The 26,775-nt window shown below is 50.1% G+C and overlaps 1 protein-coding gene across 1 annotated transcript; it reads right to left on the bottom strand.

Annotated features, from left to right (window-relative positions):
* Window positions 1–13,684: 13,684 nt before the first annotated feature.
* On the bottom strand, window positions 13,685–15,481 carry LOC131207285 (protein croquemort-like). The gene is made up of 4 exons (XM_058199897.1): window positions 14,987–15,481; window positions 14,077–14,915; window positions 13,916–14,006; window positions 13,685–13,798 (listed from the first exon to the last, which is right to left on the bottom strand). Exons 1-4 carry the CDS (start codon window positions 15,479–15,481, stop codon window positions 13,685–13,687), a joined length of 1,539 nt encoding a protein of 512 aa, XP_058055880.1.
* Window positions 15,482–26,775: the final 11,294 nt, after the last annotated feature.

Consider the following 26,775-nt stretch of genomic DNA (forward strand, 5'->3'; position numbering starts at 1 on the left):
ACATGAAGCAAAAAACCACTACGACTTTCAACTATTGTTTCGCGTGTACGACTGCAATGACGGGGCTCCACATCCAATCCGAGCCCGGCCCGTGTGTGGCGTGTGCACTTTGTCACCGCTTTCGATGCCACTTTTTTCCCAGAACCCGATTCCGGCGACCAAAGGACCAAAGGTCAGCACGCGAACCACTCGTAATGCCGACACAAACACGGTACCGACTGCCCTGGCCACTGGCAGACCCAATCGCAATGTGTGGCCCCAGCTGGGTTGTGGTTGTGAAAAATCTGAATTCTCCGGGATTCCCGCGGTGGCATCTTCTACGGTTTGCGTTTTTCTAGCTGCCTGGCTGTTGGGTATGTCATCAACATGCACCCGAGAGACACAGAGAAAGGGAGAGACTCTAGGTCTTTAATGCGTTGGGCGAGGTTTGCTGAAGATCTGAACACAAATTGGCAACTCTTGATTTTTAAAGCCAACGCGTCTGTTGTCGTTTCCAACACTCAGTCCACAGCATGGGTCTTATCGTTTTCGCTTCTTTCACTTCATTGTAGCAGACCGGAGTACCGGAGCACACACAATGGCGATATGTAAATTTATTAACCACCGAGTGGATCCACCGTTCGTTCGGCAACCAAAGAAATGAAGTTTGGCGCAAAACTGGGACCCCAACGAGAACAGAGCTCCTAGACGTCGTCCTGCGAGTTGCTCACCGTTGTCTCGCATACTTCAAGCAAGGCCGGCTTGGCAAAGTTTCACCTTCGGGCTGCCGGTGCGCAGAGGAGAGTTCATTTGGCCTTGGCGAAACATTCCCTTCTCGATTGGTATTTGGACGAAGTTTTCGACAATTTGGAAAATTTGAAAGATTACGATAGTCGAGAGCACTTGCGATGGGTTGTGTTGGGAGATGCGTTCTCGAAGATTGTTAAATAGAAAAATAATTTGAAAATGTATTAGGTGTGCCTCAACTTCTCACTTATTTCGGAAGAGGGGCTTTTCCATCTTAATATTTTAACATCAAATCTGATTAACCATCAAAAGGATCTTTGAACGATTTTGATAGTTTCCGTTCAACTTGTTTTAACCCTAGCTTTCTTCTCGGCGAAGAACCGCAGCTCTGTTTCCGGGCTAAGGGGCGCAGCGGTGAATAGTGCGCGTGTTTCAACACTCGGAAAAAATCGCATTACGGTGAACCGGTACTCGTTTTAATTCTGCGAAAAAACGAAAGCCACCCCGGGATAATGGACTGCAAATTATTTCGTGGAAGTAATGTCCATCTCCGGGGTCGCGCTGTCTGCGATCGGTAAAAAAGCGGAACAACGCCCAGCCCCGGGGGTCGCCCTGCACGCTGCAAACCGTTCATCGTTGTTTTATTGAATCGGTAGTAGAACAAGTTCGTTACACCATCATTAAGACATAAATCCAACCGTGGAGCCTGCACCTTGCTGGCCGATCCTTGGAACGGGCGCTCCATTCTCCATTTTCCTTTGCTTGTATCTTTGTTTTTCATCTCCGGGTCGTCGGTGGCGGACGAAGCGAGAGATGAAACCTTGAACGAAGTTCGTCTTCTTAAAAGCCAACCCAACCCTAGGGCAACGTCTTTATTTCTTGTGGCCGTTGCTCCTGAAGACACGCACACACCCGGCGCCGCTCGGGACCAGAAACCTTACGTTTTCCCCCTACACCGTTTGAGAGAATCGGAAAAGCGCGAACGTTTCTCACCTCTTCGTCTACTCCGCTCCCATGCATATGGACTTGGCGGCTTGGCTTGGCTTGACACGCACGTTCTTGCTTCGGAACCCCTATCGATATCCACATGTGGCCGTGCGCGCCGTGAAGCGACAGAAAAACGGGAAAACAAACAACGAATTCGTCGTGTCGCGGCCTTGGAGTGAAAATCTCTGGAAAGAATGCAAATTGGATATGTTTTCACCACGCTGTTCACGCGTGGCGTGGCCCGATGAAAACCATTCACTGGGGGCACCGTCGATCCTCCTCGTGCTCTCTGTCGTCGCCTCCGCCGAAAACTCCGTTTCGCTCCGTGAAAGAAATGGAAAACTCGCGTCCGGGCGGGGGCCAAATGGTAGAAAAGTCATCTACAAATTCGAATGTCCTCGCAAGCTCCCTGGGTGAATCGCGGTAAGGTACTGCGCGTTTCAATCGGAACGTTGCTTTTACTGGTGACTGGTGACATCACCATAATGAATCTAATGTGAACATTCATGGTGACTGCGTATAATGGCAAACAGATATACAGCGGGAGGAATCGGTTTTCAGACAATGATCGGTGTGGATTGCTCAATCAATACTTGAAGCATACGAATTCCAACACAACAAAAGCGCAGTTGAGGTTAATTCAACCAAAATATACAAATTGTCCTAGACGTACTCCCTTCGAGAATGTCTGCATGTTTTCAATTAGCGTACGGAGAATGATACTATTCTACAATGGAGACACTGCAAACTTATAGTGACTTTATGTTGAAAATGAAAAACCGTGTTTCACAATCCTATGGCCTGCAGCCTAATCTAGAAACTGAACAACTACACAAACACTTTGAAAATTTTCCATGTAAATACACTCTGTCCGAAATGAAATTCTGTTCCTTTTCGCGGCATCACTCGTAGACCTCGTCAAGAGTTCGCGCGAACATTTTGGCGCGCTGCTTCGAAGGACCACTTCGAAAATCACCGCCAAACCGGACCGTGGTCCGGTCTGCAAATCACATGTCAATTGATTGGCTAAAAAACTGCCACTCCCGCAGTGCGCTTCATTCGTTCGAAATCCCATTTCCGACTGTCCAGGTCAGCACCGGCTGCCCCGGACCGGGCACCTCAAAAGGACCCACTTCAGCGATGCGCTCCGTAGACTGCTGAGCACGAGCTTGTGACGACTCACTGCTCGACTCGACTTCCGGTGTTGGTGCAGTAATTGTTACCTATTGCGCCCTATTCCGGACGCTCTTTCCGGTGCGGTCAAAACTGCTTCTTCATCGCACATCGTCGCAGCACCAACCGTTCGAGTTCGAAGGTATCGACTCCTTCCATCGCGGATGGCGTACAGTTTCAACGCCACTACATCGATTCGGTCGGTCTGGTCCGTGTCGGAGCGGGATTGGGACAATAAATTTTAATTAAATTATCTACACCGAACCGATACTCGAAAGCAGTTGGAGTACGGGATTCATAATGCGGCTCCTCTTACATGCAGATTTTCAATTACCGATCTCGTTATGGCCGCCGGAAACGGGGGCACCGAATCGAGCGAGAGGGAGCCAGCGGAAGTCACGTTCGGTTTGTTTGGTTCGCCGGAAAGCCATTTGGAGGTCGGCAATTCAATGTCGGAGCTACACGCCCACGTCGTCGTTAGTTTAGCAGAGCCTATAGAACCTGCTGAGAGGGGCAGATCTCCGGGAGTCACTGAGTGGGGCTTTCGATTCATTTTCAACCGTGTGGCCCGGTCGATCGGCGTAGACACGTATCATTACTGCGAAAGATACAAATACTTCAATTCCAAACACTGCTCATCCACTTCTAATTCACATCATTTGCACAGGGCTTAACACTTGATTCGATTCCCCGGCTTGATCGCTCCGACGCCTTGCTTTGGGGGATTTGACTTTAAGCTATCGATTCCCAGAATTCTCTTCAAATCGGAGTTTGTGTTTGAATTCTGCTCAATTTAACTGAACTTAAATCGTTCGCCAAATTCACCTAACGCAAGCAGGGCCTGTAAGTCTGTAAACATTTCTCAGCAAAATTAACATTACCAAATGTAGCCTTCTGCGGAAGTTTAGAACCGGTAAGGAACCGGGAAAAATTTATGAACCGATTTGGAAGTAAGATTCAATCTGCCATTATATGCAGTTTCAGGCATGGTTTGAAGTTTGATCAACCAAACTCTACCAAATATCGTTCAGAACATCCTTTTCGAATCGATTATCGAAAAGGTTCATCTACCAGTATCGCTTCTGAACGGGCTCGGAAACGATTGGTATCCAGGTTCTGAACCGGTTCTGAACCGATTCTGTGGTTCATGTTCATTTTTGTGTGTCTCTTAAAGGTCCCGAATCTAAGGTCGGCTGATAGCTGTTACTAGCGATCGTAATTTAGATCCTTAACCTGCTAACTACATACTTTTGCATACAAACGCACGAAAGTCACATAAAGACATCCCGCAAACGGCCCCGGATGCGTGATGAAAGGAAACTATACATGTTCCCTCGGCAAATGTAACATTTTTCACCCACCCACAAGGACCGCGAAAAGCGGGGTGGCCGTTAGAACCCGTTACACGATGAGCGCTTGGTTTTCGTGGGGATCAAAGATACACGCATCTGTCACCGGAACAAAATACGACGACCGTCGCCCAGCCCCAGAAACCGCACAGGCTATTCGCAAAACGGGAACAACCTTGTCTTCCAAAGTTGCCACCATAAATTCCGAAAAGGCGTTCTCGTGTTCCCGATTCCGCAAGAAGTTCGACGCCCCAACTAGCAAGTTCCAATAATAGAACCCCGGTCTGAAACATGGGAAAACATCTTTTCCCACGAAGCTGTAAAGTAAAGCTCGAGCCCGTGGGGATGTGCGTAGTGCGGACGGAATTAATTTTCTTCGAAACCCCCGCGCCAAAATAATGGAACATGTTCACGGAACATGCAGAAGGTCTTAATAGATCGAACGACGAACGGAGCGCCAGCTTTGAGCACTGCTCCTTGTAAGTGAAAACACTTATCGCATCGCGTACATCGCGTGCATTGTCAGTCCGTGTCCTGCCACTAGTCCTGCGCTTGACTTTTTCCTCGACATCGGCCAGCGTCTTACGATGGTTGGCTCCGAGCGACCGACCAATGGGGTGCCAATCAAACCGTCTGCAGTCGTTATTCAAACGGGGATTACGCTTCCAACGGGGGCCTGGGCTTAGTGTCTTACCATCGCCAGCAGCGGTTTACATGCACCGGACCCGGTTCCCAGTGCAGTGGCGGGTGCCGGGACATCATTAATGCTCAACATGGCATACCGGCATCGCCGCCTGTGACAAATGAGCTATGCGAATTCGGGTTGCAATTTATTCAATAATAGCCTGGCGACCGGCGCCCGTGCGGATCGAACCGTGCCCGAACGGCCGGATAAACTCCGGCCGAGGGCTCCATGTGTATGTCCCCTCTTCATGTGCACATCTTCATCCCACGCTCGCTGGGTGCGTGCGTGTGTGGGTGTGTGTATCATGATAAATTGTCTCATGACAGTAATCACTTATTCATACCAACATGCAACGTATAAAATATCCGAATAAAATATGTGCCCTCCAGGCACACGGCGAGCGTTCCAATATGGCGAAGCGTCCAAGAAGGACGCACTGCCAGTGTTTATGTGTGCCGGCGTGTATGTGTCGGGAACTCGAATATGTGCAGCATTAAAAGCATGGCAGTGGCATTCCGGGCTGCAGGGATACTCCCCGAGAACCGAGGGCCCCGAGACGGGAGATGAAACAAACTTTTTGGGGAGGATGTTTTGGATTGAGAAGTAGATTACAGACTACGCTGCAAGTTTCCTGCACCTTTCTCGACCCCCCAGCCCCCACACCCTTCGGTGACATGAGGTTTTGCCAAACTGCACACCACCCGCCAAACCCACCCACCGCCAGCATCGTCATCGCCTCGCTCGGAATGACATAAATCTTTTGGGGCTTAATAAAGGAAGTTTTAAAAACTAAAGCATATTTGCACTGGCATTCACGCTTTTACGATGTACACAGCACACGCGCGGGCACCGAATCCCAGCGGTAAATCCCGGGAGCCAAAGCAAACGGGTCCGGAACCTCCGGGCCGGGACCGCAAGCCGACACCAGCAGCAGAGTCGGTCGGTCGGTTCAAACAGAGCTCCACTGGCGTTCTCTGAACGTTCTTTAATTTATACTGGCTGCAACTTGTGGACACTTGCCGGCGATGCCCTTCCCGGAGTCGCTTCTGGAGCTGCATCCGGAACCGTTATGCCTTGGCCGGATGGCGGTTAACGCAGCATGATGGGGCCGAGTTTGACACCCTTAATTATTTCACTCTGGAACATTTCGTCCCAACACTCCCGCTCCGAATCACAGTCACTTTGGATCACTGTGTGCGTCGGATTTCGGATGAAATATGGCTTCCTCCGAATTGGCACAGGCTCACCCGGAGCTTTAGATTTTGTGGCTCCATCAAAGTCCTTCCCCGAATACAGGCCACACTCTAAACGTCTCCAGGGATGCTGCTGTTGGAGCGAAAAAAGCGACGCTCTAGGCCACCGGAACCCGATCCGTTCCAACGAAAAAGGGCTTCATAAAATAATTCATAAGCTGTCCGGTTCGGTTCGGAACACAACTTTTGTGGCCCAAAATCAATCCAACAAACCTCATTAGGGCCACCATTCATCCGAATTATAGTTTCGCCCGATCGCTTCTCGGCTCGGCCACGTGCCAGCCATCGTTTAATTGGCTTTTATTTATCAAAAACCTACGGTCGGGGTATGATAGATGACCTTGACGTTTGGCCGCTGCCAGGGCAATCCGTCCCGTCTTATGCGCTGCGTAAATTTAATTACAACCCCCGGGCTCCGATCGGCACCGGTCCGCTGCTGGTGGCTGTGACCGAAACGGAATCGTTGCAACGGAGGTGACGATGATCGATCTAGCATAAAGACACTTCTCAGGACACACGTTTTTTTCTTTCTTCACCGAGTGTCCCGTGGCTTAGTATGCGACGGACCCCACGTTTTAGGTGCCCATAAATATTCTTTCGCCCATTTCTGCGAGCGCGCGTGTCCATTTATCTATTTAATTCGCAGTGAATTTAGCACGCACCGAAAACGCGTGGGAAATCGGCCGTCGGGCTTTTTAGCCGGGCCAGACCCGCGAATTGGCGCCCACCTAATCGCGATTGATCTACAGCCCGGTAATTAATCAAGATGTTTGCGGGGCTCGGGAGCCCGCGCGCGGCCTATAATCAGCTAAATTAAATTACGTATAAATTTCCGTCCACCTTTCCGGTGCCCGAACACCCCGACGCACCTGCGGAAGGAATTTTCCAATTTCCCGGAGCCCCGCGGGGGGCTGTCAAACGATTCGAGACGATCGATCGGCAATTTAGCTCCCGGTGGGCGTGAAGATATCCTTTTTCTAGGCCCCTCCTCTCCGCAACGGGGTATTAAGCAACGGTAGCCATGATTCATGCGGACTCCACGGCGATGTGCCGATAGTGGCCGATTGCTCCCAACTCCTGCGGCCAGTGTAATGTGCACCGGTCAGCCGCACATATGATAACGTTCATTATCCTCGCGATGATTAGTGGTGGCAGCGATTGATTTGTTGTGCAACGGGGATAATAATCCTGGCCGGCGAATCGATAAATACACGCACACGAATGGACATTAAAATGTTTCTCGGCCGGACGTTCGCCGGACAACGACACACGGTGCCGCGGAACATGATAAATGCATTCGCGCACTATTTGCACACCACGCGGCAGGACCGTGATAGAACGGATCATGTTTCGGAAAGAAGCGTGGCGGCGCACTAATGCTGGCCGGCACTCGGGCTTAGGCTCGGACTCGGGGTTCGGCCACGGTGGATTGGCAGCCAGAGCAAGGATCCTGCCATCGAATGATGGAGCGCGGCTAATTATTAGCTTAAATGCAAGATAATTTGATCCCGATCCGAAAGATACGGTGCGTGACGGCTGGTGCTGTTATCCGTTTGGGGCCGACCCCAATGGTTGATTTGCATTCGCTCGGTCGAGTCAATGTTTGGCAATCAATTAAAGTTTACCATCGATATGGTGCCTTTAGCCTACAAGCGTAATGATAGGCCGGCCGGCAGTCGGTTAAAACGGTGGCTCTATGCAATGTTCGCTGTTTGATGGGGAGAGCCAACAGTGAAACTGAAGACAGCAAAAACTGGCTATTATTTTTGGAAAAGGCCATCGGCGATTTCCTTCCCGGTCCTGAAGGGATCGCGTCTGTTTTTGGGATAAAAGTGGGATTTACCACCGGCTCGTTTGGACGTCCACTGTGTTCTGCATCATCGGTGCCTCTACGACCATGTTCGAGGTCACCAACCTTACGTTTTATTAGAGTTTGCAATGGAGCGGAGTCCTCATAATACTTTTCAAACCATTGGTTTGCTTGAACGCTAGCTTTTCCAACCAAGAAGTATCGAAAAATTAAAACACAATATTTATCCATTGTTTTGAAAATAAAAAAGTAGTGTCACTATTAGCACGATAACTCAAAAAACTTATGACTAGAATAACGTGAAATTTTAACAGCTTGCGCCATCTACGTGTTATACCCGAGACTTTTCAGCCCGTGTGCCAGTCCCAAAGCCATTGAAATCGTTGGTTTGCCAATCGCTTCAAATCTGATGATCAACTTATTGAATTTAACGGTGAGTGGCATAGAATCAGTAATATTATACAACCACTTCGTGGTATTCGGCTCCTTCGCTTGCACATCTACGCCCAATGGTCTAGCGTAAGTTGAGCTCCCTATTAAAATTACGCCTTAAAACTTGATATTTTCAACACAAATTTTAAAAAACAATCTTTCAAGTAACAAAAAAAAACAATTTTGGATCCATTACAGTAGCTTTCTCTCTGTGTGTTGTTTTGCTTTAATGAAAGCCATTTCCTCGAAGTTCCTAGGCAAACGCATAGTAATTCGTAAATCCCGAAACCGAACATCACGGGCACGGATCCGTTGGTAATAAATATGCAACACTTAATTACAACATTATCCATAAAACAGTTTTGTTTAGCTCTCCACCCCCAACTGGAGCCCACTGCACAACGGAGTTACGTGTGTTAATGTTACTGTTTCTACTACGCACCAAAAACCCCCGGGAAGCCTGCCGGCCAGGAAATTTAGTGTAAAAACATTCATTAGACCGTGTGTGGCATTTTGTGCAAATTTCGACCCATTTCGCCACAACAGCTTGTGATAACTTCCCCCGCTGGTGGTGCAGCAACGTGGCTATGCAGAAAAAACAACATGCTCCAAGAAAAGCACAAGCCGCCGAAAAACAACAGCTCACCACCATCATTTGTCGATGAGCGGCATCCGGACCCCTGGACAGCCCGGATGCTCCCGACCCGACCACGAGGAACATTATTGCAACTGTTCAATGCTCGGCGTTCATTAACGCCCCTCTGTGGTGCTGGCCCACCGACGCTTCATGCTCCCAAAGTAAACGCGGTCAGGGGAGGGCAAAAACTACCCACCCCGAGGTGGCTCGCTTCCTTCAAACCGGAGCATATTGGTTCCGGGCGGTTAACATGTGTTCTCATCAGGCACATGGACGGCGAACTTCTGGCAAGAAATTAGCGGTCTACTTGAGGCGCGTTCGCCACCCCTCGCTGCGCGTTTCTCCGGAAGAAGTTCGAGCATCCCCCGGGAAGACCCCCTGCACAGATGATGACAGGATAATAATGAAGCTCGTGATGTTTTCATTTGTTCTACTTTCGGGCGCATCGCCTGGTTCAGTTCAAAAATTAACCCTCAACATCGCCCTGTTCGGTTCAGTTGAGAAGGACCAAGACGAGCATAATGAGCCATGGTGTACCCACGGCCCCCCCGATGAACATCATCAGCATCGTGTCGAGCTCGTCATTTGCTGCAAGCTTCATTACTGAGTGGGGCCCGGGAGTTTTCGCTAATGCCCTACAATTGCGGCTAGCTTCCAAATTCCTCCGTATCGAGCGCAGGGCCGCCCAAAAGTTGGACTTGGATCCACACAAAAAAGTGGGCAAAGAAAAACACCCAAAGAATAGTTGGTTCCATCGTGTTTTTACGGAGCGAAAAGACAACACACACGGAGCGATGGCAACTATCATGCTGAGGTTGGCACACCGGAACGTCCCAGCATGACTCGTCGTCGTCGTCGGCATCTTCAGTGCCGTAAATTTATGCCATACACACGCGCGCCAGACGACGAGATATGGCCGAACGAGAAGAAAAAAAACGGGAGGCGCTCCTTCTCGCCATCCGGTTCGGTTCATATTTTCTGCCCACTGCTACTTCCGGCCGTCACCCACCCAAAACCCGGTAGTTGCGCAAATGGTTTAATGCAAATTTTCGAACTTTATCTCCCACGGCGACACTCGGGATTACAGGTAAAACCCATTGCTCATGCGACCAGTTGGCCGGCCGGCTGGTGGTTGGCGTCCGGGCGACTAAAGCCAGGGGATAAGCTTGTTATTTTTATGCTCATTCCCTTTTTGCCCGAGTGATTCACGGGAATTCGCTCGATCCTTGAGTCATATTTTCCTTGGTGCTCCGGACCGGTCGGAGGTGGATTCTCTTTTTTTTTTGTTTTCGCGCTCTGTTTTGATAGCTTCTCGAGACTCCGCTGCCGGCCAGAAGCCAGAAACTAATGCGGGCTCTGGTCGCTGAGTGCAACAAGCAACCTCCTAAGGGCTCGGCCTCTGCCTCCTGGGTTCTTCCAGAACGCCGGGAGCACTAACAGCAAATCTACGCTCGGAGCTCAAGTGCGATAATACGGTAGTTGCACTGCACATCCGGCGACTTTATGAAAAGCGGAAACACACAAACAGACCAGCGAACCAGCGGCACACAATGAAGGAAGCGGCCAAAACGCCAACACACGAATAAACGATCGGCGGCCACCGAAAATCCGCCTCTCCGCTTCTGCTTCTGGGCAGCTTTAATTTATAGCGTATGTTACGATGCCCACGTGTTTGGCTTTGCGTAATAAAATGCTATGTGGTGCTCGTTTTCGGTATTTCATAAATTATGCACAATGTTTATGAATTTTGCACCGCTTATAAATATTAATATTTAATCTCGATGCTGCACACTAGCAGCCGGTTGGCTTGGTGTCCTCGGTCGGCAAACCGGCAAGCTATCGGGATGCTGTGTAGCTTGTTTGGGTAGAGTTAATTGAAGGTTACACCGTCGTCCATACACGACCGGATCGGTGCACTCTTGTGGTAAGTGACTTAAAATTAGGCCAACATTCCGAAGTACTGCGATCAAATCCTAAACCATAAAGGAAACATAAAATAACCAAAAACGATCGATTTCAACATCAAAAACATTGTTTCAAGTGGTTCGTTGTTGTTGAGAAGTCGACGAATAGAGTTAGGTTATCAACATGGAATCGAAGCGTACCACAGAGTATATTATTGGTGAACCAAAATCAATGGATCGATACAAATAAAAACGAACCCCACGAGGCTACAATCAATACATGCTACAATACAGGCTACAATACAAGGTCAAACTCAGCAAAGGACCTGGATTTATTACGCACAAAAGACGGATAAGCGAGGCACCACGAGGTAGGGCTAAATCAGTTATCGTTAACGACGGAAACCCTCAGTTTCAACTTGTTCTTAAACTAGTAGAATCCTCTAACTGAATTCCTTTCGGATGCTGGCTTCTCATGCTAAGTTTCTGACAGTTCCAACAACAGGAGGACAGATGTCTTAATGACCGCGGATGACACCGAAGTAGCTGCGACTCCTTAAAGCCGAGCCTTTTTCCAGACAACTAACAATAGAAATGATTTTGTGATGTCACCCAATAAGGTAAAAAATACAAACGATCCCTTTATAAAATACTTTCAAACGTTTCACAGGAGAAACAGTTGCTAAGTTAGTTACAAAACCCCTTTGTGATGAATTATAAACCTGCCTCAACTGACAGGTTGGGTTACGGTTGGTTGGGATTTTGGCACCTCAAGTATTAACCTGCCCATCCATTAGGTACCGCTCATGTCCAACACAACAAACACATACATTTTTACCCTCGGCCGGTCGGTCTGCATGTCCGTCACAAAGTGTGATAAATCCTGTGCCCAAACAAAACGCCACGGCAAACCGGGTTTTTTTTTCTTTTTCTATATCCCACCGTCAATGAGCCAACAAAACGGGCAGGTAAATGGTAAAATGAACCGGTTACGTAAGCCAAATAGGAGGGGCTTCGGCATTAGTTACCACTCGGGCCACTCTGGGCTAGCAATTTTCCAACAATACTTAAATCATTACCACCTTCCCGGAGTTTGCCGACCGACGTCGAGGCAGGCGAAAGCATCGAATTCCATCCTCAAGTGTCACTTGTACCTTTGCACCACCATTTACAAAGCACCACCCGGGGGGTCACCGCACGCCACAAATGCATCCATCTTTGTCTGCATTTGGTGGGTGGGTTTTCGCCCACCACTTGGGAGTGGGTGGAAAAGAAACAATTACTCTTAATTCACCCGCACCCGACGGGCTCGGAGTGAAGCCGCCTCGGGGCAGAGCGTCGAGCTAAAAGCTTGCTTTCCAATCAGCATGCAGATCTCTCTCTTTCTCTATTCGCTCGCTCTGTCTCTCTTTCTCTCTCGCCCTCAGAGCGACTAGTAAATACCAAATAACCAACAAATGGTTTGTAATAAACGTACGCAACCGACCCATGGATCCGGCATCGAAAGGAACGCCAAAGAAAGGACGAGCGTTCGCAGACACAGACGACGTATAAAAAATGTACAAACCCAACGCCGGAAGCACATTGCAAATCGTGCAGGATAGAGGCGCGCACACGTGCTGAGACCCACCTCTCGGACCGCACCGAATGCTGGGTGCATTTGCATCCTTGCAAGCCCGGCTGCAAGAAGATGCTGCGCCGAGTGCTGTGCAGTGCCATCCCATCAAACACACGGTCCTCCCAACTCCCACCGCCGGGTGGATCCGGGATGCCGGTACCAGGGCTCCATTTAAATTCATTAGACAAACCCAAAATAATGATATATAAATAGTGGAGAAAATATAATTATTTTGTTACTACCGGAACGGGCGTACGGGCCGGGGCGGGTGTGTGTGTGCAGAGTATCAAAGACCAAGGAAGAACCTCCGGCGGTAGGTCCCGTCCCGTGTGCACCGTCTAAGGTACTCCCCGCCCCCGGGTCCCCGGGGCATTACCCCACTTGTGGCAGTGTGCAGTTGCAACGAAAGGTCCGCCGCTGCGGGAAAGCGGGAAAGCATGCAAGTAAATCATGGAAATGCTACAACATAAATATTTTCGCAGATGATAAAATACCTTACAAAGCTTCGCCCGCCCGATTGTGCCGCCGGGCGGCCCGAGGCGGCTCCCCTCCCGGCGGCGGGCGGCACCCACAGCTTTACCGATGTTTTCTCGCATTGGAGCAACATTAAACACACATACGCACACGCGCGACGGTGTATGCGTGTGACGTGTGTTTTGTGAGCTGCCCGGACTTGCCTCCCCTCTCGATCGCAGGACGGGCCACGAATAATTACCGAGGTGCCGAGGAAGTTGTTGTAAGTAATTTGTAGTGTGGGAATTGTTTTACTTTTAGTTGAGAAAATGGCAGGAGCGAACGGCTAAAGAAGTCTAATGTGGCTCACATTTGCATTGAAAAGATGGGTTGCCGAATTTAAATGTGGCCGTACAAGCCTTGAAGACGATCCACGTCAAGGACGTCCAGAAACAGCACCTGAAATCGTAGGAAAAATACAGGATATCGTATTGGAAAATCGTTGAGTGACTAAAAAGTATTTAGTACAAGGCTGAATAATAAAGTGTACTGAATAAAGAAGTGTATTTCGAACCATAAAAAGTGTGCTTTTCTTATCGATCGTACGAACTTATTGAACAGCCTAGTATCTGACCGTCAATCTACGGTACGGTTTATCTAATCTTTCCATACGAAAATGACAGCGTATAGCGTTAATGCATAGAGAATGCCTCCGAGGCCACAGATCCCGTAGGCTACGTAGACGGACCACTGCCGAAGGGTATCCATGAGCTGCAGTAGCAAAAGATAACGTTAATAGAGCATTTGGGGTTAACTTGGCATTAAAACACATCCAACGAATCCAGTCCAGAAACCAGAAACCGATTGACCAATCCCTTGTTCCATTACCTTCAGCTTACTGACCATATCTTCCGACAGCACCATCCGCTCTTCCACCCAGAACGCAGGAATAACGACATCTGGCACCCCTTGGAATAGCCTTCGAAAGAACGGGGAAAATAGAAACCACGGCTGTAGACGAGCGAACTGCGTGGACGACCGGTACGTACGTGAAGCCGTTGTCACGGAGATGCATATTGTACTGAAGACGGCCACTGACCGCCATCGGGATGCCCGTGAAGGGATGTAACGCCAAGCGGTACTCGTGCAGTGTTCGATCCGGTGTCAGTCCACTCACAGCGCCCGCGTACCTCGGATCGGCCAGATAGAAATGCGGATAGCTCACCAATGGGATGCCGAATCGACACGCGGACACATCCCGTACACCGGGAGCATAAACGGGACACTGGTCCAGATCGGCAGCCGTACACTGACACTCCGTTCCCATGATCGTGTGCCCGTTGTCGAAGTTACTATCATCCGCCACCCAAAGCTCCCCATCCAGACCGTTGAGTGTGTAGCGGGAACTGGGACGCAACGTGATCGCACTGCAGACTTCCGGTAGAAAGAGAGCGACAGGACGTATGCTATCCAAACCCAAGACGCGTCCCAACGGAGGCCACACTTCTCCAGCCGATCCTCGCACCTCCCCACACAGTCCGCGATAGTGAGGAACCCGTTCCTGGTCGTTCCACTGGCGCAAGATACCCGTATACCGACGGTCATCCGCTCCCGTGCCCATCTGGAAGGTACCGTCGAAGGTGAAACTATCATTGCGCTCCCCAAACCACCCGAAACGATTCGATGGGGGCCAATTGAAATCCGGCAGGGACCCTGGAGGTATAATCATCAGCAGGTCTTTCAGCGACAACAGGACCTCCGGATACCCATCGAACAGCAGCTGGTGTACCGGCACGTTCTGGTACAGCAGCTCTCCCAAGGAGTTAACCATGATCAAGTTATCCAAGACCGATTGTAGCGGCTCACCTTCCATCAAGTTACCGATGGTCTGTAACGATCGACGAGTACGATGCTGTAGCGCGATCGCTTACAGTGGACACTTCCTCAGCACCTACCTACCGATAGCACCGGGTTCAGCGTCGTCACGAGATCGTTGTAATAGTCGCCACCCGACAGCTCCGGAATGTGGTGCCAAACGCGCTTCTGAGTGTACGTAACCGAGGCACCATCGTCGTCGTTATCGAATGACACGTTGGCCCGATGGCGGCTCTCGGAGAACACGTACGGTCCCAGCTCCTCAAAGTGTGGCCGCACCTCCGGATTGCGCAGCTCATCGGTGTTGGTCCAGTTGAACACGTAAATGTCGAGAAAGCGCTGCACCTGGTCGTCCAAGAAGCGGTCGTACGCACTGGTGCCGGCCTTGATCCGGAGCTCGGCCAGCGCCACGGCATCGATGATGGCCGGCAGTCCGAAACCGAAAAAGCCGGCCGTCGCAAAGATGGCCACCAAACCACCGATAGCCCACCAGGGTTTCGAATGGTTGGTGCAGCGTCTCCAACAGCAGCACACGCCCGTCACGTTCCGTGAATCGTCCTGGCCCTCGGGGAGTTCCATGGTGAACTGGTCGAAAACCTGGCCAAGGTTGGGCCCCCGACTTCGGGAGGGGCTATGCTTTTGGTGAAGTTTGCATCCTGTCGCACATAATAAAGATAAAGATCCGGTGAGTGGTAGCAGCTTGTTCTGATAAGCCCTCGACCTAGGGCCTACTGTTAATGTGCCACTGGTTACGATAACGACCGTGATCGGGAGATAACTTCCCGAATCGATGCATGATGGCCAACTGTTACCATTCGGACCATTCGGAGGGTGCGAGCACCACAGGAAACAGCTTTTAGTGAACCACTCCAAACCGGATCGAACTCGGGCAGAGACGTAAACTAGGGATTCATTTTTCACCGAAACAGAACCCACTACAGTGTGAGTGTGTTCCACCTTAGGCACATTCCATCGAACGGCAAGCAGTATTCCGGATCCCTTTTTGCCGTGCTGTCCTTAACTGCTTCTCTCCCTCTCTTTCTCTCTCTCTCTCTCTGTATCTTTTCTCAATTTTACGCCACACCAAGAAAAGCACCTAAACAACTTCATACTGTGGGGCTACATCAAGCGTAACGTAATGATTTTGACATTTGTTGGCGCCTGAATAGCGGCACGCCGCCATACGGGTGCAATTTGGAATAATTTGCATAAGTAGTAGTAGTTGTGAGGGATAGAGCAGTGACTGTCAGAGGGCTGACAATACATCAATAAATCAGTACAGAAAAACTTCTTGGATTGGCAACATCACTCATTCGGGAGCTATCGGAACAACATTAACGATTAATGCCAAACTGCTGCGGCGCTGTCAAAACGTTTACGGCTCGCGCGAGGCGTAAACCCGAGCGTAATTATTTTTTTCATACGCTTTGCTTACAAACAGAGAATAATTTATGTTTTTATTTGCTGGTATAGCAACAAAATCGGAAAAAACAGATAAAAAAATTCAGAAATCAATTAATTTCTCTTCTATTTCTATTTTCTTGGACCAAAAACACGAACGTAAACACGTTTCACGTTTCGTTTTTATATTTTTGCTGCCACACGAAGCGTAAACGTTTTGACGTTACAAATTAATTTTACGCTAGTTTTCACGCTTCGTGTAGCCGCCTAGATACAAGTACTTTGCCTCCCTTTGGCCGAAGCACTGACGGGTGATCTTCACAGGAGGCACCCAAAAAGCCCTAGTGTCCTCGTTTGGCATAGTCCCAGGTCCGGAGAACTTCACTGCAGCGCTATTGTGCCCCGAGTTTATCCAGAAATCGAGAAGTGTCTTCGTTTTCGGGAACAACGGCACCCACTGGGTTTGTTTATTTTGTTCCCGGCGGTACCCGACGACGACGACGAACGTGAGTATACTCGTTCTACACAGTCTGAGTCGGTCCTGTGTCCTGTGTCGAGGAAACAGATTTTATGCTCGTTCGCTGTGTACATCGTGCATTAGAAAGGCATCAGAAGTAAATCCCGTTGTTTAGCGTGAATAAAATGCGCAGCGCAAATCGGATTACCGTTAAATGGTTCCGCATCGGCCAAGTGTAAGCGCGGAAGGACTGTAAGGTAATGTATGTTAATGGGCCCGTCGACTAGTAGTGTTTAAGTTAAGTTTAAGTAAACAGACGTCAAAGGAAATATGCTCTTAGGAGAGTTTACTCCGCTCTAGGGCCGCAATTCCACGAGCCGATTAGGATACACTTTAAGGGAACGGGTTAGTGACAACGCGTCACGTTGCATGACTTATTTCAATCAGTGATTAATCACTTCCGGGTCACCTTCAAACAGAGCAGTAAGAATCATCACTCATTCGCCACTGAACGGCGGCTGTGCTCGTTTCTTTTCCTAATTGAGCCCCCCATTAAAATATGCCACGCTCGGGCACCGCTGAAGCATCTCATAAACACGGGGAATTAATTCGTTTTCGCCAACATTTCAGGCCGCTTTCCAAGGCACGTAGCCCGGCACGGGCGACCGAAATCTAGATGACCAATTATGCGCCATGAAATATTATTCACCTTTTCGCCGACTGCAGAAGACCCTCAGGGGCCGAGCCGAACCCCGGTTTCCCGGCATTCCCGGAAGGATAATTTTTAACCTCTAAGCTCATCAATCTTCCACCGGCTTCCTCGTTTCGTCCAGTTTCAGGTTTCCTCGAGAAACTTTGTGGTACCTTTCTCGAAGACGCTTCCCCCGCCGGGTGGTCAAAATTAATGTCCAACACATACTCACCGTGTGACGTGGGGTTCCGGGGCCTATTTTCACACCTTTGCATTGCCAGAAAATTGTACAATTAATGCGGAGCTCTGCCGGACCCGGTTGTGCTTTGCATAGAAAATGAAGTCTTCAGTGAGGTCCCCGGCCGCGTCTATTAATAATGCGCCCTCAGAAGGGATCAACATACGAAGCGGAGTGTCCTGATCGTGTACTTTTAAAAAAAAATTACATCAATCCATCAACATTACAACCGTTTCGAGGTGTCGCCAAAAACCAGGATAGCGTTTTTTTTTTCTCTAGAACAATTCACGTTTAATTTAATTGCGCTTCACAACTGCTCCACGGGCCAAAAGAACGTGGAATCGGCGTGGTCCATCGATTCCATTGTTGCCGCCCTTTGCCGAGCGCACGCATTCATCATCCCCGACCCGAGCTGCCACGTGGACCTTGTCAACTTCCACGGGCACGGTCATCATTCAGCTGCAATCATGTGCAGCACGCGGCCAGTGAGCTCATCGCACCCACGGCACCGACGCCGACTGCCGAGGAGTGTTAAATGTAAATGTCAATTTAGGCGATGAAAAATGTGAGCATAAATTTTCCGTAATATCGTCATTTTCGTACCACCGCGCGGACAAATGTGAACCCTTCGCAGCGAGAAGCACACTCGGTCTGACGATATTGGATACGAAACGAAGCGCCGAAAAGAAGGTTGGTTTTTGTGGGTGTGCGATCTTGTCTTCTGCAGCCCCGACACGCCATCTTTCGCGCGCGATGGAGGTGGTGAACTCGTTTCTGCCACGCGGTGCCCGGAGACCGGAGAAGATTTGTCAGTACATCCCTTCCACAGGCTCATCACGGTGAATCTGCTACACGTCCCAGCCCGGCCCCCACCGTTTGCTACGGCACCTCATTTTTCCCGGCCAGGGAATGACTCGCTGATTAATAAAGCACCAGGCGTCTCCATCGAGTTGGGCCACCACGTGTCTGCACAATATTGGGCCAACGAGCAGATTGATCATAGACCGGTCCGCTCGATTAGAAACAGTACATCAGTACCCCGTGCGCTTCGGTAAGCGAGCAGTTCGGGTTGGGTCCTTTGAACTTGCGTCTGTCTTTCTGTCTGCGCCTGATGTCACTCCATCCAATGGGATCCAATGTGGGTTTTTGTCTGATGTACGATAAGCAAATCCACTGTCATTGGATTGAATGAATGCCCGCCAACCACCAACGTACAACGTTGGCCACAAAATCATGGTGCGTCGAACACCTGTCAACGGCCGTTTGATTGATCTCTCTTTGAATGCGTCAATTTGATCCCAAACTGTCTTCGAGCTGTAAGATTCGAAGGATCTATTTGCCTGTACACCGTTTCAGTGGCCACCACATCAACTGCGTGACTTCAATCTCCGGTAGCTTCTTTCGATTGGCATTCAATCGTTTTCGAACGAGATTTTCAATTCTTGGAATAGCTTTTAACAAGAACCGTTTGGAAACAGTACTAAGAATTGGGCTTCCGAGAAGCGAGTAATCTTCTACTTCCTTCTTTTATCGACAGTATTGGCCAACAGGCAGCCAACTTCCAAGCATCGGTCGTGATTTAGTTCGTGAACAAAGCATTCGGCACCGTTGTTTCGTTCGGCAACGGCAAAACATAATTTGCTTTTCTAAGCCCCCTTGCCTTGGGTTCGGTTAATTAAAACGTCGCCCGTTATGTGTTGGGTCGCTTCGTCTAAGCGTTTTGCTCTAGTCATAATTTTCCGCGCGAACCTTACGGCGAGGATCGTATCGTGCCAAGCGAGCAAACGGTTCATCACGAGCCGGCCGTGTCCAATTACCAGAGGATCCAGGGGTTCCAGTTTGTGGAACAGAAGAAATCAATAAATCTTTACAGAACGAACGTTCAACACGCCAGTCGGGCAGCCTGGTGTCTGCAACGCTAATCCTCCCGATGGTGATCGATGTTTCGCGAAACTCTTTCGCGTGACGCGGTGGCCGTTAGAAGTCGGATTTATTATTTCATCAACATCTCTGGCCTGGTTTGGACGGAATGAAACTAATTCCGAGAAAGGCGAAATTTTACGTTTGATTTTCGTGACAAAGAACCTTCTCGGTCGAATAAAGGGACCCAACAAAACACACCAAAACGCAGTAAGTAAGCAAAACCAAACAACGTGCGCAACGCGGACGTACCCCAAAAAAGGGGGTACGGAGCCGAAAACCAGAGTGGCCCGTCCTGGATGATGAAGTATCAGACGTAGCATCAGACGACGCTGGCGTTAGAACACGAGAGGTTCGCAAAAGTTAGAGACGCCGGCGATAGGGTCCGGGTTTGAGCACTCGAGTGTGCTACAAATTGATACAAGTTCATAAATTTACGCCCCTTTCGTGGTTCTGACAGACCGGCGAGCCCCGGAAGGCAATCCACAGCCTCCGGTCGTTGGTGGGCGGCATCGTTTGTTCCAAGATCCGGTTGAATTTCAATTGACACTAATTTGACGGAGAAATGATAGCAGGCGGCCGGGCCCGGGATGAATTATTAGCTCGCTGATGAACTCGTGTAATATTGCAAATGAGCCTAATCTGCTTTGCACGGAGCGTGCCGGAATGGCGGCCGTGTCCGTGGGCGCATTAAAAGTAGACGAATCCAAGCGAACCTTTCTGGGGTGCTTTAAATGGCAAAACGAAGCAGCCCCGTTCGGTTCCGAGGCAGATATTTGCTCGTACAACAAACACAGTTTCGATAATTGTATACATGAAAATTACATCGCAGAATAAAAGTGGTGAAAAAACACTCGAGCCCGGCACTTTGGCCGGCATTAAACGCTACCCATTGACCATTGCGCACGGAACCGCCATCAGCAACATTAGGGGCAGAATTTATCATACGGCGAAAGTGATCATTAAGCGAATGCCCCCCCCAAAGAAAATGTGGGCCAAACGGCTTACACCAGCCCATTTCCGGCTAGTGAGCACCGAACGGCTATGCTTCCTTTTGCCCTGTGCCTTTTTTCCCCACGAAGTTTTCCAGGATGCACTCCAGGACAAAAAAAGGAACTTTCACGCCGGCCACACGCCAAACGCGTTTGATAGAAACCAACCCGGACCAGGCCCCACTGCAGGCACAGGCACCGAATCGTTTGATGCAGACACTTGGGTTGGGTGGAAAGAGTGGGAAATTATTTTCCGCAGCCGGGCGGCAAGAAAAAAAAAGAGAGCAAAGTGAAAATGCCACGCCCCGGCCCGGGGGGGGTTCGGTTTTAGAACGAAGCGTGGCCATTTATGAGCACTTTTCGCCGCGTGGTCGTGGTGGTAACTGCCGCAGTAATTGTCGTAATGTCGGCGTAAGTCCCAAACAAGAAGCGGGCCAACTTCGCGGTCCGTTCACTCTCTTTAAAATGTAATTAAATGTGCTCTTCTCACCGGTGTCGGGTCGTTCCGTTTTCTTTTTCCCGCCCCATTTGCCGGGCGTAATTTTCCCAATTCACATCACGCCTTTCCATCTGGAGCACGCTTCCGGGCGCCCGAGAGAACATAAAAGAGGCTTACCCGGCACTCGGCGATGCCTCCCGAACCCGTCCGATCTCCGTTCGTTCTCCTCCAGGAAAGGATCTCACACAAGCACGGTAACCCTGGCTTAGAGGCGTTTCACGGAAGGATCGGAGGCCATCGCCCCCTCGATCCCAAATCGTCGGTGTGCTAAGGCCGAGAGAGTGGGGGCACAAAGTTGTCCGTTCCGTTCCGTCGAAATGTGCTGATGGAGTGCCGAGCTGACAGCTGAAGTGATTGGCGGAGTTTACATGCGCCTTACAAGGGTGCCCTTTGCATCATCACAGAGTCACGAAAGTGAGTTGCAAATGCGAATCAAAGAAAATCAAAAATCTCACGGAAGCCCCGGAAGAATTTTTCGGCCACTGCACTTTAACTCGTTGCCGACGATCGGCCGGTGGGCTAAGGACCTCCAAAGGGTCCTCCGGAGGGCGCACATAATTTCTTCCCCACTCAAGCAGAGTGGTCTTCTTCAAGTAGTTGTTGGTTTCCCCACTGACAGTGACTGTAATTGCTCGTGCCAAAGCGCGATTCTTAAGCTTCCTTAAGATAAGTCCCATTGAACTATAGTTCCTCTTTCTTGACCTAACTGTCAAACTCAAATGAAGGCGCTTAAACTAGAGCCAAAGAAGTTTGATGAATTATTAAAAACGAAAATGTTTCTTTAGCTGAAATATTACGCTCACATCGAAATCCTGTTCCACAATCCGCGTCCTTGGCGAGGTTCCTGCTGGAAAACCATCAGCTCCGGGGTCCGGTCCGGGTGTTTGAAGCGAGCCAGCAAGATTTACATTTTTAACAACATACCTCGGCTGTAACAAAAACTCACCCGCAGCTGTATTGCAGCTGCCGAAGAGCGTTTCTGGCTGCAGCAGGATCCCGACACCCACAATTCATCCTGATTCATCCCGAGCGCTCTCCCGTCATAAACTGGCGCGCGCCACCGGGAAGAAGCTCGGGCCGCAGACGAAAAAAATTATATAAATATGTATTAAATTCAAACCGCCATCATTGTGCAGCAAAAGTGCACATCCATGTTCCGGGCGAAGGGCCTTTCCATGTTTTTCACCAACCATCCTCCCGGTGCGGAGCCAGCCAGCCAGCCAGGCCCAGGGCCGAATGCCGGATTCCATTCATTTTGCGTATCCTTCTTGTTTCTCGCAGCCGACGCGATCGCAAAGAAGGAGGAAAAAAACGTCATGAGAAGCACACCGAGAATATGGTCCGGCCCGGCCCCAAAATGGCGTGGCGGTGGCGTGCTGTTTTGCATAATGCACCCCGTGAAAGATGATTTCACGCAAAATGAATGGCGCATTCAGCGAACCGAGGCCCGCGAAGTGAAAACAAAACTGCAGCGGAAAATCCGCGAACTGACGAAGGTCCAAGCGGGGCCCCCAGTGTTTTGATATCTTGTTCGGGACCGGTTCCATCACCGACCATCGGGAACCCGGGCAGCATAAATACGTTGCGTAAATGCCGACGACCCAGAGCGAATATGCTGCCCCATCAACCCGGGCGGGCAGAGTAGGTCTTAATTTGCCAAAGCAAAAGAAAGCACAGAACACAGAATGTCCAACGATTTCTGCTCCACTCGGGCGAAGATTCCTTTACAATATGCTTTCCATATCAATGATAACATCATTGTCGTCGTCGTCCCCAGCTCATTGTGCTCATCCTCATCAACAACAATCTTCGGGCGGTGGTGCGATCAACATCAGCATCATCATCATCGTTCGCATCTGCCGTGCCCCAGGCGCCATCTTGGTTCTATTGTTAAACGGAAGCATGTTTCTTTCGCTGCCCCCCCACAATCGTACATCGTTTGCATAATTCGCCTCGCTTGTGGCGAATAACCGCCCCGGGCTGGAGCCCAAAAGTGCAAGCAGACTAAGGTTTGACCCGGTGACCGGGCTCAGGAATTTACTCGATTCAATATTTTTCATACCCACGAATTCGTGGCGAACGGGAAATCGAGACGATGTAAAATAATTAAGTCCTTCGTCCGGGTGCCACGTTTAATGCTGGAGCGTAGAAAATAAAATTCGCATCGCGTACCCACGGGGACAAAAACAAGGCAAAACTATTTCCCGTGATTCGCATCCTTCAGCGTTCTTCATCTGTCTTGGCTTTTTTTTTTGCTGCTCAATAAAGTTTATGCGCCACGCCCAGCGTCCGCAAGGACGCTTCTTTACCGCTTCGACACCCAACCGCTGCGATGGCAGTACTGCGGTGTGAAATCTGCTTACGAACCCGGAACTGCTTTCTACTCGGTTCAACGGTTTCGGTGAAGAAAACCACGCGGCACGCGAATATCGTTTTTCTATCGCTTTGGCCGGATCAAACGAACCATTCAGCTCGCCGTTTGCCACGAATACCACTTGATTAATGCCGTCCGTTTCCAAACTATTCCACTGGCGACGCTAAAACAAATTCGGCGAGATGTTAGTGGACGAGTTTCGCCAACTTCTGCCCGACTGTTAAATAAATGATCGGCAACCGATCGGTACCGGTTCGGGCACTACAACTCGACGATGCACACAGTAAACGGGCAGTAATTCGATGCAGCACCGTTTCATTAAAAGTTAAGCGACGGACAATTTTTCGCCCGCCCAGACTCACTGATTAATAGATGCCCGGAAGTCGGAACCGGACGCGCGCTGAAGCTGACGTTCAAGAGAGGGCTAAAAGGAATGAAGGACCAAGGCTGGCAAGAATCGAACGTTTAGTCGAACCACGTCACTTTGTCGAACGTTGCTTTACACGCCCGCTGGCTGTGCCGGGATTGGCACAGGGAGAGAGAGAGCGCGTGTGTGGCAGTAATTAAAAATTTATTGTAATAAATTATTGCACACACGTTGGCAGATCTGGTGCTGAATAATATACAGTATAATACATGAACCGTACCTTAATTGCAATGTATTTTGTGGGAATAATTTATGTGGTCGCATCGCATAAGCCTTCGGTTGGTGCATTCTGCACTGCACCGCCGGCTGATCGCCGGCCAGTCGGCCCTCGGCTTCAGAACTCTTCAACGGCCGGCGTTTTATCGTTCGGCTTCGAGCGTGCGGCATGTATCCCGGCCGGCATCTGCAGAGCCCTTAAAGAGCGCAGCCAGCCTGCTGCTGCTGCTGCTGGTCCGGGTTTCGTGTTCGGTGAAAATTAATGGACCCATCGGACCGCATGTTCGGCCACCGGCTGTCTCTAACGGGTAATCTTAGGAAACATAAACATGAGTACGAGCCGACGGCGGCCTCCCTCGGAGTGTTCCGTCATCTTAGAGCCTTGGAGCGCCTGCGTGCGCATCGTGTTAAGCGCAGCGATTAAAGAAAGATGCTCCTATTAATGTGCTGCCCACACGCGACTAGACCCCGAATGTGTCCGTCACAAATATCTGCAAATCCGAAATCAGGTCCAGGGCCTCGAAAAACTTCCAACTTCAAGACACCATCAATGCAGGCAGTCATTGTGAAGTGGTGTTCACACAAAAAGCGACGCTCCAGGCTACACAAATCCTCCAAGACACTTGTTAGTCCTGCTCGGGCAAACGATTACCATCCGACTGACTGACGACGCCGGAACGCTTCGTGCCCAAGCGTTTCCGTTTCCTTCAATCACTACTTCGCGGTGCCTGTAATCCTCCCAACCGGAGGGGGGGCTCTGCTGCTAACCACTTCCACCTCCACAGCTACCAGGACTAATTCCCTGTGAAAGCTTTCAGCTCCATTATTGAGTTATCCCAATGTCGTGCCAGCCAGCGAACGTAAACCCTTTTCAAGCCCAGCCTGCCTGCAGCTGGTCATTTGGAAAACTTGGCATCCTTGGCGGCACGCTTGCCAATGATACCCAAGTCCTGTGTGTATGGCAAAGTGACGTACGTGCCGTAAAACCTAGCAAGTGCTTCCCCACCAGCCAGCCAGCCAGCCCCACGTGTGGATGTCTGTGTGGCATACCTTTTATTGATTCAAAAGATTAATGTTTTTCCTTTGAAGTTCAAATTAATTTTCTGAGAAAACATTTTCCCACCCCCCGGGTGGGCTGGCGTGGGATCCTGGAAGGAAGCACCCCGGGATCCGCAAAGCTTTCGCAAAGCGGAACCGAATCGTTGCCGGCTCGGAATCGGAAGGACGACTGGCTGCTGCTGCCGGCAGGGCATGATGAACCGTTGAACTGTCGGGGCCCCTAGGCCTACCCATCCACGGTAAGTTGCGGCTGTGCTTTCGGCGTCGGCGTTTGTTTTGAAAGTAAATTATCTCGCCAAGCAAATCAGCAAATCGGAAAGCGCAGCCGCTCGGTACGGTTCTCGAGCTCCTCGAGACCTCGCGGCCAGCGACTGGATAATGAAAAGCAATACGAATTAAACGAATAAAAACATGTTAGCTAATTTCATACACCAGGTTACCAGGCAAGTTTTGTTTATGTGGGCAACGTAGCTAACCTTATGATGGCATAAAGGTTCTATTTTATACACTCCAATTAGCGTTGAGTTCAATCCTAAAATTCCATTCTGTCCTTCCGTCCGCACCAATCCCATAGTGTCGGGCGTTTTTGGCCGTATCGAAAATCTCGATCGTCAGCCGAAGCATCCGTCATTCGGTACCGTGAAGCGTTGCCACGTGCCTTACGACGACGGCTATTGGACCCCGAACCTTGATCAAGACGATCAAACGACCGATAAAAGCCGATTGTGCGCCACAAAAGCAGGACCCCCAACACAATTGTGATGCGACAAGACTTTCCGAACATAAACCCAACAGTGAGCCACGTCGGCCAATGTAAACCAACACAAAGGTTCTCAAAATAGGACCGGCATGGTGCAAAAACAAACAAACCAATAGACCGTCCGTCCAAATCCGATCGACGGTCCTAGTGAAAGAAAGCGAGCTTCGCGACTTCATTACCGCCGCCATGTTTCGGATGGCTTCCGACGAAAAAGTGACGCCCAACATAGATCACCCGCCCACTGATAGTCGTTGTGACGACCCTCGGCGACCGGAAAAGGGTACGCGGTCGGCCCCGTGACCCTTAATTAATACCCCGGGTCCGGGGGTCCTGGCGACAAATGATAACTTGATTGTGCCGCGGCCCCCGGGCACACGGCCGTGGCCCGTGTTTGACATTTGCAGCAGTAAATACATCATAAATCAAACTCCGACCCACTCAAGGGGTGGTCTCTTTGGTGGGATGGCCACAAAAAATCGCTTCGCTTCCTAATTCGCCGGCCAGGTACCGTCCCGGGTGCAGTCAAGACTTAAAGCCAGCCAAGGAAGCGAAACCGAACCAAGCGGATGGACATCCCCGATCCTTCAAGCCAAGCCTCAAGGTTCTCTTCATTATTCATTAAACACATCAAGGGTGTGCCTCTTACGAAACGGGTTTCAAGGAGCGAGAGAGAGAGACCGAAGATGGACCCCACGGTGATGTCCTTTTTCGCAACAACGAAACTCGCTAGCGCCGAGGACACAGCAAAAACCCGGCGACCGGCGACCGTCGAGCGAGCGGACAAATTCACTTTTCTCCGCTCGCCGAACGGCGGGAAGTTTCCGTTTCCGCCACGTATT

Source organism: Anopheles bellator, chromosome 2 (genome assembly GCF_943735745.2).
Source record: "Anopheles bellator chromosome 2, idAnoBellAS_SP24_06.2, whole genome shotgun sequence".
Lineage (NCBI taxonomy): Eukaryota > Metazoa > Arthropoda > Insecta > Diptera > Culicidae > Anopheles > Anopheles bellator.